This window comes from Emys orbicularis, chromosome 6 (genome assembly GCF_028017835.1).
Source record: "Emys orbicularis isolate rEmyOrb1 chromosome 6, rEmyOrb1.hap1, whole genome shotgun sequence".
NCBI classification, from domain to species: domain Eukaryota; kingdom Metazoa; phylum Chordata; order Testudines; family Emydidae; genus Emys; species Emys orbicularis.
The window spans coordinates 44,018,695-44,035,603 of record NC_088688.1 but is presented as its reverse complement, the minus strand read 5'-3'; the positions used below and the strand labels follow the sequence as shown (position 1 = coordinate 44,035,603).

At 38.6% G+C, this 16,909-nt stretch overlaps 1 protein-coding gene across 1 annotated transcript in view; it reads left to right on the top strand.

The window, feature by feature from the left end:
• Positions 1-10,816, top strand: part of TENT2 (terminal nucleotidyltransferase 2) — a 75,535-nt gene extending 64,719 nt beyond the window's left edge. Inside the window, exons 13-15 of the mRNA XM_065406097.1 lie at positions 2,722-2,813; positions 7,498-7,577; positions 9,679-10,816. Coding sequence (XP_065262169.1) covers positions 2,722-2,813; positions 7,498-7,577; positions 9,679-9,753 — 247 coding nt within the window. The 3' untranslated portion in view covers positions 9,754-10,816. The remainder of the gene's footprint in view (positions 1-2,721; positions 2,814-7,497; positions 7,578-9,678) is intronic.
• The last annotated feature ends 6,093 nt before the right edge of the window (positions 10,817-16,909 follow it).

Sequence of the window (16,909 nt, the reverse complement as noted above, 5' to 3'; positions counted from 1 at the left end):
TAAGTATGGATTGGTCATGTGGTTTCTCTCCATTTTTGGAATGTGAGGAAGAGCAAAGTATATAACAAGTTGAGTAGTTCACAGCTGTGTTCATCAATTCAGAATACAACTGGGAAGATAATGCAATCATGAACATTGATTTAAATTAACAGTTAATTGCTTTTGAATGTATTCACAATGTATTTGTTCATTTTCTTTGAACATTTGTGTAAGTAACTTTTTTATTTTTTTGTCCACAAGAATGCATAATGTGTTGGTACAAAAGTTTATACCAGAAGCGTTTGCCTGGCTGTCTTGAAATCTTTGAGTTTTTTCCTTGAAATGTTTGTCTGCTGCTCAGAGAGTAAAACATCATATGATCAGTGACACCAGAAATAGTTGATGAAACAGTTGAAACAAAGAGCATATTTTAAACTCATAGGTTGAAATATATTTGCATAAAATGTTCTTTGAGCAACTACAAATAGCAAGAAAACTTGTAAACATTCTTTACAAACCAAAAAGTCTAACGTCAGTAAATAAATCACTTGCTGTGAATAGTTCAATTCTAATTCAGACTCTAATTTTAGTAGGAATAAAATGTTAATGAATGGTAAGTGAGGATATCCAGTAAAGGTAGTTACTGTCATGATTCAGTGAAGTGCAAAATATGATTTAAACAACTAGAAATGCTACTTCGTTGTTCCCATACACTTTTAGTATAGAACAGCTTATAATATTTAGATTTTTCTGCAATAAAATATACATTTTTTTTTCTGAAGATGCAACTGCTTATCTTGAAGCCAGGTAGAACCTCAATAATTTGTAAGAGGGGGGAAAAAATGTTTATCATGTTCATTGTGCACCAAAGTGGCTTTACTGCCTGCTGTGATCTGCTCAGTTTAGATATTCTGTTACATAACTCTTCCCTTTAGCTTGTTTAAGATAAGCTTATAGACATGTTGGGGTGAGAGCCAAATGATGGTGTCTAATATTACTCTTTCCTCTATGACCCATATTTTCTAGAACTGCAGTGGAACCTTGCTAATGATACTGTGGTCACTATGCATCCTTCCAAGTAGCACTCTATGCCTGAAGCCCTTTCTGAACCTGCCTACATGATTAATGAATTAGTAAATTTGACATGGGCATTACAGTATTTAGTTACAATACTTTATATTATACTGATAAATGTTCCCTAATTTGTGAAAATTAGTGGGAGACGCAAGGAGATACTAGAGTGGTGGTGTGGATAAGAGCTGAAGTTTTTGCTGGCCTTGAATGCTAGACATATTTATCATTTACACTTTTGTTATTGCATAGGAACAGTCCAGTCAAGAGAGATTTAAATACATTAAAATGTGTGGATAAGTTGTTTGAAGTATTTCAGCTAAATTGTACATTAAGCAATTTGTCCTGTAACCCCATGGGAAATTTCAACAAACTGTTAAACATATATATTTTTTTGAGTTATGGAAGAGTGAAAATATATTTTCTGCTGTAAAGATGTATGTGCACTTAACTCAAATGGCTGAACTTCATAAGCTGAAACTTTTCAGGTGTCTAGTCTGAAGTCGTGAATAAGAACTAGTTTGTAAAAAATACTTTGAATACGTAAAGCTATGGGGGAGATTCTCAGTTGATGTAAATTAAAATTGTACATCAATGAAGCCATGACAAACAATCAAAAGGTTCAGAGAGGAAAAAGTGTAAAGGTTCTTTAATATCCTTACCTTGCCTGTAGGCTTTGTGCAGGCTCTCTGCGCAGGTGTGAATTTCACCAATCTGAGAGTAAACTACTGTACTGTATATTATGATTAAATGTTGAACATTTTTAATGGCACCGACTATGTAGCCACAGTTGGACCTGATTTATTACCTTCCCCTTCCCCTACTTCTCAACCTACACTGGTCAGCTTGACTTGTTTTAATTAGAATTTTAAGTGTCTCAAGTTCTAATTGTATTTTTAAATTAAAACAGCATGTTGAACTGCAAAGGGATTACTTTCTTTAAAAAAAAAAAAAAAAAAAGTCACCACCAAGTTATAATATCCATTGAGGTCTGTGGTGTTCTGTATTGCTGAAATGTTTTCATAATTTATTTTAATGTGTGTATGAAAATTTTACCTCTTGTCTCCCCCTCATGGTTCCCACTCGCCAAAATGGTTAATTGCCATGAAGACTAATCTCCATTATTTTCTGCCTAGAAACAGGCTGCTCAAGACAGTCTGCCACCCTAGGCAAAATTTTAGTGTGCCACTCCACTCCTACCCGCTACAACAGAGGTTCTCAAGTAGGGGAGGGGCATGCATCCTGCATTGGACTTTCTGGGCTGAGGGTGGTGAGCCTTCTGATGGTTCAGTGGTTATGGTAGAAGTGGAGTGGGAGCTAAGCACTAGGTCACAACACTATTCACTCAGGTGTGGTCTGGCTGCCTCTCCATCAAGAGAGCGGGCTGCAGCCAGCCAAATCTGAGTGAGTGGCATTGCAACCTGGTGTACAGAGTTGCAGTGCTACTCAAGTTTGGCCTGGCTGCCCCAGGCAGTGGCCTAGTTTGTCTATGGCTAGAGCAGCCCCTGCCTAGAAACGCTAAAAAAAACTGCTTCTTCAAACTACTATCCTTTGAAATTCCTAAGTCATAACTCTGTATGAACACTTTACCTATTTTATATGTAACCATATACTGATGGTTCAAAATGCAATCTGTGTTAAGTGTCTGCAAATTGTTTTTCTTTCCTCTAGCTGGAGCCACCAAATGATTTCAATTCGTGAAGCCAGAGCCATTCCAAGACCTGATGGCATTGAATGGAGAAACAAATTCATTTGTGTAGAAGGTAAAGAGTGAAGCTGCAATTTTTGTGTTTTCAGTTTCATATATTTAGTTTCTTGATAGCGTTCATTTAACTTAGCCTGTCACTTATAGGCTTTGCTTATCTCTTATTTCAGGCATTTTCAATAATACATACGTAATATATTATATGACATTTCAGTGGAAAAGTTAGATTACTGTTTTACAACTATGTAGCAAAGTCCTGTGTGACTAAAGTGGAAATATTTGTTGGCTTCTCTCCTTTGAGTGATTTTTTTTTTTTTTTTAAACCATTGTCATACAATACCTCCTGCTTCACTTCACATGCTTTTTTATGCGGTGACTGCTCCCAGTTTATCCTTCACTTACAGTACATGTGTTACCGGCAGAGCTGATACTGTTGCCTAGTGTTAAGGGTGCCTGATACTTTAATATGTCCTCAGAGGGTCAGGTGGACTAGTGGATAGCACACCCAGTTTACAGTCTCACGCCTCCTGGCGGGAAGGGCTTTCAGTCCAGTTCCTAACCCTTGTTATGTGGCCTAGCTTCACCTCAAGGTTTTTGCTGTCCTACCCTCTCCTTACTAGAGTGGGGTGAGGCTTTGGCCCATGCTGCAACAAAGACATTTGGTAGGGGAGCCTGGGCCTTACCTCCCTCTCAACTGGACTCTGAACCAGGGCCTGTGAGAGACAACAATATCTGACTCACTGGAGGCTTCAGTGCCCTTATTCTGGAGCCCCGAGGCTGGTTCTGTCGTCTTCCCCCTTTTGAACTGAGTTGCTCCCTTTTAAGATTCCTCTCCATTTGGAGCAGGCTCTGCAGGTTGGGAGGGGCAGGACTCCCTGGGTCCAGTGTGGGATTTGTACACTCTGTCACACTGATCCTTTTTTCAGTTGCTAATAATTTTGCCAAATTCAAATTTTCTATTCTGATTGTCCGTCTGCCTCAGGCTGAATTTTTTTAGAGTGTTTCAGCCATAATGGTCCAGCCATTTCCAAGAACAAGGCTAGAGAAAAATACATTGTTTTGCAATGTTAAAATTCTGGCAAACTTTTCTTTGAGAAGATCTAGCACCTCCATGCTTTGGAGCAGGGAGTCAGAATTTGGTGGTGATGGGGAGGGGGGGTTCTTTGTGTCAAGGGCGTCTCTTTTGCTATTCCTGTGAAAATTGGCCCAATTTGGGCCAAGTTATAAGCCTTTGAAAAATCTCAGTTCGCTCATGCTCAGTGGCGACGTCTTAGTTTAGTAGCTTAAATCATTGATTCCAGGGCCGGCTCTAGGCACCAGCGTCCCAAGCATATGCTTGGGGCGGCACTTTTCAAGGGGCGGCACTCTGGCCCTTTGGTTTTTTTTTTTTTTTTTTTTCTCCTTGGGGTGGCAAAAAACCTGGAGCCGGCTCTGACTGATTCCATCCACACTGGGAATGCTTTAGCCCCTCATGGCCCTTAGTGCTGACCTAACTGCACGTGTGCCATGCCATCCCCAAGCATGTTCCATCCCGTTGTAGCTCCTGTGAGTGACTGGACTGCACATGTTTTTAGAGACGCTCGCACAGTAGCTGTCTGCACTGTACCTGATTCAGGCCAGTATTAGTCTCATTTCCATAAGCCCTTAACACAGCAGTACATTTGAACTATTTTTGAAAAAAAATTCTACAAACCTGCCTTGCCACTACGCTTGAAACATTCTGGATTCTAATGTTTCCTAATGGAAAGATGATACTTTTAGTCCTCTTCTGAATCATCAAATTGTCAGGATGGCAATTTGATTATTTTATATTTGACATTCATTTTTAGTGAATTATTTTTCTGATTAGTGAGTAAAATTTACATTATACTGGAGTTTTCCTTTGAAAACTTCCTGACATTTAGAAAAAATTGAGGGACACTTAACAGTTGATTTATTTTAATTAAAATGTTGCATACATAGTCTTGCAAAATTCTTCTTGTCCACTCTTCCAATGCAAGTGTTTTTCTTTTGACAGGAGAATAGAATACAATTTTTTGTCATTTATTAGCATAGCATGGGAAAGGTTTGAGTCTGCACTGGGACAGTTTCCTGACAATCTTGGGAAGGCTTTGCAGCCCCTCACTTGTTATTTAAAGTCTTTATGATCTTGGGTGCAGTATGGAATGCCTGGAGGCTCCTAACTAATATTACAGAATCATTCAGCATCAAATTTCAGACAGATAAAGGAAATACTATGCTACTTCACATAGCATATAATCAGCATTTGCAATTCACTGTAGTAACAGGTCACTGTGTCAAATTCTGTGTCTAGATTTTAGAATTCTGAACTTCTTGTGGATCAGATCGCCAATATTCTGATCCAGTATAAAGGCATGTCGCATTGTAAAGTAAAATCTGCTAGTAAGTACCCAGTTAAATATTTAAACATATTTTTAGGAAGGAAAAAAAATTCTAGAAGCATGCCAAACAAAACCAGTCAGCCCATTATGCTGGTGAATTATGAGTACTGAAGTTCATTTAAATTTGGAGTGTAATTTGGATGGTTTTGCTAATGAAAGGTCCCAGTTTTATAGTCCCTATACTGGCAAAATCCCCGTGAGTTAAATGGGAGCTTGTAATCGGGTGCTCTCACCTCTTGCGAGCGTCCCCTTCTGGTCGAGTGTGAGCATGTCGTTTCTCAGTTCTTGGAATGGGGTGGCACCCACCTCTTGCAAGCGTTCACCCCTCCCACCCACCCTTTGGTCGATGGCTTCATCGGCAGGTCTTCAATGACTCAGCCCTCTGGCTGAATCTCACACACTGTAGGTGGAAAAGAACAAACAAACCCCTTCCAGGGTATACAGTCTTTACCTTTCGCCAAGGCATCCTACCCGGAGAAACTGCCCGCTATAACAGTCCAACAGGGCCCATCGCGGTACCCTCGCTTGGTCTGGCTAGGTTCTGGGCTCAGTCCTCAGCCTGCCAGGAGCTCCTTCTTAGCTCCCCTGGTCTTCGGCAGCCCTCCCTGGGCTCACACCTGCCCACACTGAGTTGTCTGTGGTCCTGCTGCTCTTCCAGCCAACCAGGAACCCAGTCCTCCCTCTTTCAGCTCCAGGCAACAACTGACTGCTTTTTTTATATGGACCCTGATTGGCTGCTCCAGCAGCCCCTCTGATTGGTTGCTTCCCCTGCAGCTGCTTTAGGCTGCCTGGAGGACTACTCCTTTGCTCTTTTTTGGGGTGGGGTGAGGCAGGACTGCGAGGCCTCCAGCAGGGGCCTCTGGACCTAGTCCACCCTGCCACACTGCTTTTCTTGAATAAGGATTGTAAAAACTGGCCATAAATGAATACTTTGATGCAGTTGTGACTTTCCATTGCTACTGTAATTAAAAATGCATATGAGAAATACAAAACTGTGACCAATATTGTGCTCAATTTATACATGGACGTTTATAGTTTTTTTTTTTTTTTTCCCCAGCACATCTTATATGTATTAATGTATTTCATAAAACTCTTATGCTCACATCCACTAAAATTAAAAGGATTCCTAAACCATTAAAAATAAAGTTAGTTTACGACCTAGAATGTGATATATTAAAAGGAGACTAATCTAGCTAGGACTGTATTTTGCCTCAGGGCTCTGTCATTGGCTATTAGAGACCTTCTAAAAATGTTAAAATGTATTACGGCACGCAAAACCTTAAATTAGAGTGAATAAATGAAGACTCGGCACACCACTTCTGAAAGGTTGCCGACACCTGAAATACACCATAGTGTACTTAAACTGTCCTCTGGAAAAGTGTAAAAAGACTGGATTCTAAAACTTGTTTTGCAATGAAATTGAAAGGCGGTCTGTGCATGGTAACCCTATGGTATATTTGCTCTACTGCAGAGGGGAGTACAAATTTATGAATACTATGCTGATATTGATTATGCGGATGACAAATAATAGGCCAGAGTCATGTTGGTTTCTAGTCCATTAGAAGCAAATGAGAAAAACTATACATTGCTAACTGGAAAAAAACAAAAATAGTAGGAAGAATAGAAATTTTTTGAAAGATGGGTTTTCTTAAATATTTTACAGGGCTTTTGGTTTTTATATATTCAGGTATAAGGAAAATACCATATTTTACCACTTCAGTCTGTATAATTTTGTCTCAAAAGATACTGCATAATAAGATAAAGTAGTTGCTTGTAGATCTGATATAAGTACATTGTTGCACATGGACCTTTCAAAACAGTTGCACAGTCATATTTAGATGTATAATACACACTATTGATTGTAACAGGACCTTCCTTATTTAGAATATTTAGCAATATTTAAAATGGGATAGAAATATATGGTCTATGAACTGACAAAAGACATTAGTTAAGGATGTGGCTGCTTTATTCCTTGTTCTGAGACTTTGAATAGACTGCTGACTTTTATAATACTTGAAATACTTGTACAGTGCATGAAAGCACGTGGTAGAAGACCTGTATTAATACTCCTGCTGGCAATGCCATCTATCTAGATTTAAAAGAGTAATACTCCAACAATCTCTACTGCAACTGCAGAATATTAGTGTTTTGTGTTTTTACGGTATGAGAGTTACCTGCACAGTACATGTCAGAAAGGGAAAATGCAGCCAGTTGCTAAAAGCCCTCATAGAAAGTGACAATATGTTGACTCATCCTCTGCTTCTCTCACAGTAGTTTACTAGGTGAAGATAAAGTAAAGGTTGGTTTTTTAACACTTAAATTTTACGTTTAACCTTGCAGAGCCTTTTGATGGAACAAACACAGCTAGGGCTGTACATGAAAAGCAGAAGTTTGACATGATCAAGGATGAATTTCTAAAGGTAAAAAATACATCACATTAATTCTTGTAGTCCTCTTGTCTGCAAGAAAGTTTTTGGAATAAAAAATGAAAACAGAGAGGGTCAGTGGATTTGTGTACTACAGTGGTGGCCTGAGGTATGTTTGCCTTACACTTCAGAATCTGCGTAATAGGAATTCATCCCAATATATGTAGAAGGAGAGAAATATGAAGTACGAATGTTTTGTTTTGGGCTGTGTGTGCGTGTGCGCATTTGCGCGCAAGGGCAGGGCTAACGCTGAAGTGGGTACCTAAAATGAAAATTTCTTAATGGTCTTTGTGTTTAAATTCAGGACTCCAAGGCAGAGATAAATCGTAATGAAAATTGGGCATCCAAATCCCTTAGTCAACTTTGAAAGACTCAGCCTGACTTTCTTATTAATGTTTTGGGGGTAGAACACTTTCAACTTTTCCTGAATTCAGTGGTGTTTCTTACGGAAATCTGAAAGGGACCTATAGAACAAAAACAAACAAAAAATAGTTTGTCTTTCCTGTTCCTTCTATCATGGGTAAATATGGCCTCTAGTAATTTACAAGTTGTTTTTCTGCTCTTTGTACACACTTTAAATATCAGGTACACCCTTCTTCAGCAAGAAGGGCTTATTGACACAATCTTAGGAGAACATTAACTGTATTGAGACATGACTGTTATCTGACCTGCAACTTTCCCTATTTCCAGCTGAGGGAGAGATGTGGATTTTACTTGGAATGTAAGATTTGGGCCTTAGAGGGCTTAATCTGCAAATTCTGACCACCTCCTGTCTCCTACCCCTATTCCCCATCATAGAGTTTGCGTTGTATGTGAGATATCTGTTTGGAATTAAGTACCTATAGCTGCACTTGTACTGTGGGTTCATTGAGATTTTTCATAGCAGGTATCACTGTTCATGTTTCTCCAACAAAGAGAAGGAAGTGAAGATCAGATTTTTCTAATGCAAGAAACAAGCAGAATTAGTCCTTTAAAACTGAATATCTTTCTGTGTCACAAACACTAGTAAAATATTTTGTTTTTTAAAATATTGTCACATTTCATAGGTATTTTATGTTCTCTGAGGAAGGCAGCAAATAGGATGAAAGATCTTAAAAAAATAACCTGATGTATGAGGAAAGTTTAAAAATGTGTGTTTAGTCTTGCAAAAAGAAGACCCGAGGAGAGGCCCTGATAACATATCTGAAGACTAAGGGCTGTTTATAAAGAGGATAGTAATCAATCGCTCCAGCCCATTGTTCCTGTGAAATGTTTACTTGAAAGGCACTGACTCTACACTGGCACAAGGTTTGCCTGTATAAAGTCAGTTGCCAAATCAGGGCCTTAAAGACCTTATCCCTTACTCTACTCCTGTAACCCAGGACAGAAATAGAGATAATATAATTTAAGTCACCAATTTCAAGGACACATCCTTCTTTTTTAGAAGTAGCAAGGGATATCTCCTCAGATATTTAGCCTATGTCTCCAAAATCAGAAATGTGAAGGTACTTAACCATTTTTAAGCCAGAACATTATAAGAAACTTAGTTCTTTTAAAATATACTAATACCCCCACCTTCACAAGTTGTCTTTGTCTCCTGAAAATATACTTATTTAGTTCAGGTCTACACTACCACTTATTTTGGTGTAATTTATGTCGCTTAGGGATGTGAATAAGTCACCCCTGAGCAACGTAAGTTACTCCAATCTAAGCACCAGTATGGACAGCGCTCTGTCAGCAGGAAAGCTTCTCCTGTCAACATAGCTACCGCCTCTCACAGAGGTGGATTTCTTATGCTGACGGGAGAGCTCTCTCCCATCGGCATAGAGCGTCTTCACCAGACACGCTACAGTGGCGATGTAGCGCTTCTAGCGTAGACTAGCCCTTGTTCTCAACAGTGCACGCTATTTTGTCTGGCTTACTACAGATTCCCTCTTACTGTAAGCAATCTTTTTAAAGAAATAAGTACCTGATGCTGTTCATAAATTTGTGAGGAAAACAAAACTGTTTAAAACTCTTTGTGGATCTGTGTGGGGTTTACTTCTTTCAGTTTTAAAGGAGTTGGTGATATAGAAGAAAATAGCTTTTTAAAAACTTTGTAACTTTTTTTCCTCAGTCATGGCAGAGATTACGAGACAAGAGAGACTTGAACTGTATACTACCTGTAAGAGCAACTATACAGAAAAGATAATTGGCTTCTTTCTTCTTCTTCTTACTGGAGTCTGCTGAAATATAAAGAACAATATCAAAACCAAGATGCAGTTTTCCCATAGTTTTTTATGAAGTGTTTTCTCTTTCAAGTTTTTGTTAAGGAAATATTTATAAGAAAGATTGCATATTTTATTATGACATTTGTTAATATAACCATTCATTCAAAGATGGATTTTCTAAAAAATCCTTGCACCATTGACTTGTATAGGAGACTATTATGACCCAAATTTCAGACCACAGGACTAAATTAATTTTAAGGAAAGTATCAGAGTATATTAAATTGTTACCTTTAACTGTGTAATGGTTAATTCAACCACACTTAACACTGAAATAAAGAAATGAAGAGCTAAGCAATGTATAAAAGTCCAGCTGTATCCTTAAAGCATAGCACACATTGCACGTTTCTTGATAAATAAGTAGGCTGTGCTTTACAACTGCTTAAAGCAGTATGCACTTTTGCTCTACTTGGCACTTTCAAGTTTTATTTCCCTCTTACATGGAACAACAATAACAATTTATCAAAATGAAATTATACCCTAGTTGTTGTTATGCTCCAGGTTACAGGAATTATAATCTAAACTGGAATTTTTGAGCAGCAGAACTACTACAAAACAGTTGAAATAATCCATGGTAAACCAATGTATGTAAATGCTTAATGTTCATACAGATTAGGTCAGATATCTATTTTAATGTTTCCTTTCCATATGCAAAGTAGTAGTGATGGCTGCTTAAAGAAAAGCTGCTAATAAGCCAAGTTTTTGTTTTGATTTTGTGTAAATATTTGTAAATTGGTCAGCTGCTGTAAATTGAAATTTAAAAAGTAATCTTGAAAATTTTAACTTTTCCAAAAAAAACCCAGTGAAACTTCTTTTAGACCTGCTGTAGCACAGTTTGTGCCTCTCATGTATTTGTTGTTGCAGACCAATTCATATGTTAAAATTGTTACTTCTTGATGATGTCAAATTAATATTTTCATTTTTTTCCTCTTAAGTTTAATATTTTGTATGGTGTCCAGTGGAATAAAGTTTATGTATGGAAAATACAGATAACTTTTCTGTTTCATTTTGCTCTTATTTCACATGAGCTCTTCTAAATGTTTTCTACTTCCCTGTGATTGTGTAGAATGAGAAGTCCTCTAAGGATTGTCTTGTCCAAAACCAGAAATTTATGTGTGGCTGTTTGGAATTTTGTACCTATGTGCAATGTAGTCCTTACAGGCTTCTCAAAATGTTCATTTGGATTCTTAACATGTTCTTGAGTCCATGTCTCCAAGTTGCAGGTAACTTTTATTTATGCTTCATCAATTGCAGAATTCTTAGTTACAAAACACTTTCATGTTTAAGATTAAACAGTCAGGTTGTTGCCTGTTCTAAAATCATTTACTATACAGATCTCACTCTAATCTGTCATCTAATTTTTTTTTTTAATAAATTTGCTTCTATAACTTTAATCTAATCTGCAGTTCAAAGGCAATCAAGCAGATAAAATTGAAATGTTTTATTCCAAATCAGGTTTTGTTTCCTTTTCTTGAGATGTTAAAACTGGTCTGAATGAGTCACTCACTGTTTAAATGTGTTGTAAAAGTATGATCAAGTGGCTTTACATAAAACAATGAAAACTTGTTGCACAAAATGTCAGCATTCAAAGATTCTCTGGTGACTCTAGATGTGTGTATACAATGTTTAAAAAACAGGAGTACTTGTGGCACCTTAGAGACTAACAAATTTATTAGAGCATAAGCTTTCGTGGGCTACAACCCACTTCTTCGGATGCATCCGAAGAAGTGGGTTGTAGCCCACGAAAGCTTATGCTCTAATAAATTTGTTAGTCTCTAAGGTGCCACAAGTACTCCTGTTATTTTTGCGGATACAGACTAACACGGCTGCTACTCTGAGAAATGTTTAAAAAGGCACTAGCTATTCCTATGCCTACAGAGTACAAAACTTTATGGAAATAGAAGATCTAGAAAGGAACATGCATACACAAGACAGCATCTCAGATGCATTTCAAGTGAGCGGCATGTCAAAGCTACAAAACTACATATATAATCTTCCACAATCTTTATCTCACGGGGCTTGTCTTCACTACACTTCACTGCAGCTGCGCTGATGTAGCGCATCTGGTGAAGACATGCTACGTTGACAGGAGAGCGCTCTCCTGTCGACGTAACTACTCTACCTCAATGACAATTAGCATCTCCTGACAACAAAGCGCAGTGTAGACACCGCTTTAAGTCAATGCAACTTACATCGCTCACGGGAGTGGCTTTTTCACACTCCTGAACGACATAAATTACATTGATTTAAGCAGTAGTGTAGACAAGCCCTTGGAGTATGCATCTCTCCCAACAGATAAAGCAGAAAGGGCAATAGGTATTGCATAAGGAAAGCTCTCCTTGTTACCATTCTCCATGCTTTAAATAATTGTTTTGTATCCCACACTATTTCCCCATCTTTGCCTAAAATTTGCTAGTAGGATAGAGAGTCTCCTTTTTTTAAATTCCCTTATAGCTTCCTTTATGAAGCTCAATAATGCCATCAACTCAATGGTTTAAAAAAAAAAAAAGAGCGGTGAGGGAAATTGCAAAGAATTTTTAAAAATTGAAACAATTTTGAGCAGCTGTACCTGTAACCAGGAATCCATGAGTCCAGGTGGCAGTTCCTTCAAATGTGTGGGAATAAATCTGCACTACCATCTTTCCTCCAGCAAGTATTCCCATACTCCTGAGCAAGATACCTTCTGAGTAACTATTTTGAAGTAGTTCTCTCTGGTGATAGCACAGAGGGTGGCAGTACCCCAGTAATGTGAAGAATAACTTATAAGGGAAACTCAAAAAATGAACAAATATCAAGGTATTGTAGTATCCTTCTCTCTGGCCAACCAGGAGCAGGTATTCGAAGAATAACTTGTGAATGCTGTAAAGCTTGTACTATTGTATGCTGTAGTTTTTGATTAACTTCATGAAACAGGATGGAAGCTCTTGAAGAAATCTCTTTGTTTGAATTGTGTAACTTTTGAGCTCATCTTCCACTTAGTTTAGAAAGTTTGGATCACTCACCCTGTGTAGTTGCTTGAAGATGACTTGATGAGCTAAATCTTCAATTAGTTTAGGCATCTATCCAGAGTGAGGAGTCCACTAATAGCCAGTATGTTTATGAATTAACTTTTTCAGATCTTTCTCCCCCAATTTACTCAAATAAGGTTCCTCATTTGTAATCAGATTCCACCTCCTTTATAATCAGCAGCAATAATAGTTTTCTGAGAGACCTAAAGTCTCTAAGTAACAGACTAAGGCCATGTCTACACTAGCACTTAAGTTGGCAAAACTTTTGTTGCTCGGGATGTGGAAAAACACCCCCCCGTGCAACATAAATTTTGCCAGCATAAGCGCTGGTGTGCACAGTGCTATGTTGGTGGGAGACGCTCTCCCGCCGACATAGCCACTGCCACTCGTTGAGCTGGTTTTATTATATCGCCGGGAGAGCTCTTTCCCATTGGCATAATGCAGCTACACAAGCGCTCTTACAGTGTATTGGTACAGCTGTGCTGCTGTAAGCTTGTAAGTGTAGGTATGGCCTAACTGTTAAAGGGTTTGTCATGTTGGACCAATGTTTCCTTCTGTCACTGTGCATAGTCTGACACTGAAGCATCTTTGAGGTTTCTCACTGCAATGAAGTGGAATGATTTAATTTAGACCCCTTCCATTGCTTTAGAAACAGCTTTGAATACTATGTGAGTTTTGGTAGTGATGTGCTGCTTGATGTCTTTCCCATTTCTCAGTTTACGTTATGCCAGAAATTGACAAAGTGTAGGATTCTGTTTCACTTTATATCCTTTTCCAAGAGCCCTCTTCAGTGTTCCAGTGCCACAGGAATTAATAACATCACTTTCAATTAAGACTCTGATTTGGACAGGTGACCTAACTGACTTCACTGAATGATAGCAAAAGCTTCACTTTCCATAGCAGCAGTATTGGAATCAGCATGGACTGCGTATAGTAGGATGTTGGCTTTTTTACTATTTGATTTATGCTGTCAGTGAGATTAAAGAGAACATAATCATAGTTGGGCCAAAACACTATTATGAACTCATTGAAGATTTTTTTTTTATAAATCTAAATCAAGCTCTCAGAATTAAATAAGTTTAGACGTATGACTAAAATAGGTCATTAGGACAGGGTGTGGGTGAAAAAGCTGAACTCTAAATTAACATAAGACACTGATGGTGCAAGGAATTGCTCTAGTAAATCCCCCATGAGGTATTCTGTATGTAGCTGGGATCTGGAAATCCTAGACTGGGGAGATAGTGACTTCAGTAAAATTAGTCCAAAAAAAGTTGAAATATGTGCCCTGAAGCCAGAGTAAGAGCTATAAGGAGAACTAGAGATCAGTGAGTGTCATTACTAGTACAAGAATGCAGTTGGTGAGAGTACATGGCAAAGATCTGCTTTAGTTTAGAGTTCAGTTGGAAGAATAACTACTGCAGGTGTAAATTAGTGAAGATAAATCTGTCAGTCAGTGAGATCTTTGACAGGAAGCAGGATTAATGGTAGTAATAATGTTGGGGTTTGTTTATGTATATAGTACCTTCATGGGGAGAAAATACCAGCAACTGAAGGGTTATTTAATCTACTGGCAAAAAGCATCATAAGAACCAACAGCTGGAAGCTGAAGCCAGATACAGTCAAATTAGAAATAAGGAATACATTTTCAACAGTGACAGTGATTATCCACTGGAACAAACTACCAAGGGAAGTGGTGGATTCTCCATCTCTGGATGACTTCTAATGAATACTGGATGCTTTCTAGAAGATATGCTTTAGTCAAACACAAGATATTTGGCTCAACAGAGCGGTAACTGGGTGAAATGTAATGGCCTGTGACATAGAGGTGGTCAGACTATACAACGTAATCGTGCATTGTGGCCTTAAACTCTCTGAATGCTTGTTAATGTTGTGTTCTCTCGCGTTCCTGTTTATTTGTTAATGTTTGCATGTACTAATGTAAATCAATCTCTTTGTTACCCATTAAGTGTGGTGCTTACAAGAAGACCCTGTAAAGGGATATGTAGAATCTTTTTTGGTCTACTTACAGAACAAGCCAATTTGTGAGAGGTACAGGACAAAGTTGAGAATGCTATTCTGGTCACTTAAATCAGTGGTGGTGGGAGCAAGCAATGACACTGCGCTCACTGTGTGGAAGAACAAATCTATACCTGTGTTATCCACAGCATTGTGTACCTACAGAGATGCTTCCAGGGTAGCTTTTCTTATAGAAGAAGGTATAACACTGTTCTCTAGTAACTTGAAAAATCTTTCACTCAGCTGATCCTCCATCTCAGTGACCAAGGCCAAACCTGGGGCATAATCTACTTTAATGTCCCTTTAAATCAAGGTAATTGTTTAAGAAATGATCTGTGATGCAGAGACTGCATTGTACATCATGTACCTAACGGGTCTCACTGCTTGGGGCAAGGGGAACAAAAATGCTTTATCTGTACATAGGAAACAATTTGGGTGAGATGATTCTGGCACCCAAGTTTGTAATTTAGCTTTAGAGAGATGGCTTATATTCAGAAATTAGTCCTGCTGGACTTCCTTAATCTTGTGATATCAACCAGAGCTTGATGATTGATTTACAACTTGCAATTTATTTAAAGTGCCAAATAAAATATGGAATTATTTTATTTCACTCAAAGTATCAAGAAACAACATTCTGGTTCATTTAGGATTCTGTATTCAAAATCTCAGTTGAGGGAGGTTCCCCCATTATAAATATAATGACAATGAGTGCTGTGACAGACTGACTATATCCTGAACAAACCTTATTGAATTAATTTAAACCTTATTGAATTAGGCTTAATACCTTTGGCGTCAGTTGCATTAAAAATGCAACTGTGCATGTGTTGTTGTGGAAATGTGTGCATCTGGTGTAGGAGGAGGGGATGCTAATTTAACTCCTCGGGTTATCTGCCCTTTGAAGCCACCGCCTGGGGAGTTTTCCATATACTAGTTCAAAATGGATTTTTTTAGGGACCAATGGACAAAGGATTCCTGGATAAATATCCTGATCCAGCAAATGGACAGAACCTCTCGTCCATGGAAGGCCTACAGATTTACCATAATTGTGAACTCAACTGTAAAAAGCATAAGAAAGTTCATAAGATATCACAATAACCTATAATAACAAATGTTGATGGAAATGGTGCGAAAGGGAGACATTGAATTAGTCCCCTCCCCCCACCCCAAAAAAAGGCTCCTGATGTAACTCAGACTTTTAAGATCATGCTTGGTAAATGAGAAAAACGTGGAGCCCGAAATCAGTGATCCAAAATTGGTGTGTCAGAAACTAGGCCCAATTGGTGGACAAAATAATGAGGGGGATGGGCTAGTCCACCATTCCCTTGCTGGGTGGCTAATGAAAGAAACGATAGGAAGAAAAATAGGCCACTGGAATGAGCTTCACCATCATGGCTGCTGCCACCCCCACCATATTCTGGCACCCCAGGCCTTTTGTCATCCTGATCCTGGGACATGTCCTGGCCAGGCCAGGCCAGAGAGAGAGGGACCCAGATCACATTGCCACCTCTACCAGCTCCAGCTGCATCCCAAACACCCCCGGGAATAAAAACAGAATTGAACTTTAACAGCAGCAGCAGCTTCGGCCCATCTCTGCTAACTTCTCTTTTTCCCCAAAAGGACAGTTATCACCATCTCTGATACCAATAAGAGACTGCCACACAAGGGAGTTTGCCTTCTAAAGACTCTCCAGCTCAAAAGAGAACAAGAGACGTTGCTAAAATAAAGGCTTTATGTAATACTTTACATTTCAAATGTCTTAACTGTTTTTCCATCTTTATCGTTAATAAAAAAAAAATTAATGGTGTGTTTGCCAAGGTAGAAAGTAGGTTGAGGCCTCTGTATATCAAACCCTGGACCTTGTTTAACACTGCTTAATGTTGAACAGTGATTGGGTGATGTTAACACCTTTGATCCATTTATACCATATAAATTAATACAACAGAGCCCCAATCCTTAGGGAAGATTTGAAGGACTTGGCCTACTGAGGCCCCATTAGAGTGGGTGCTTGTTCTGAGCTAAAGCTGTGATGAACTCGAAACCACAAGGGAAACCCCTT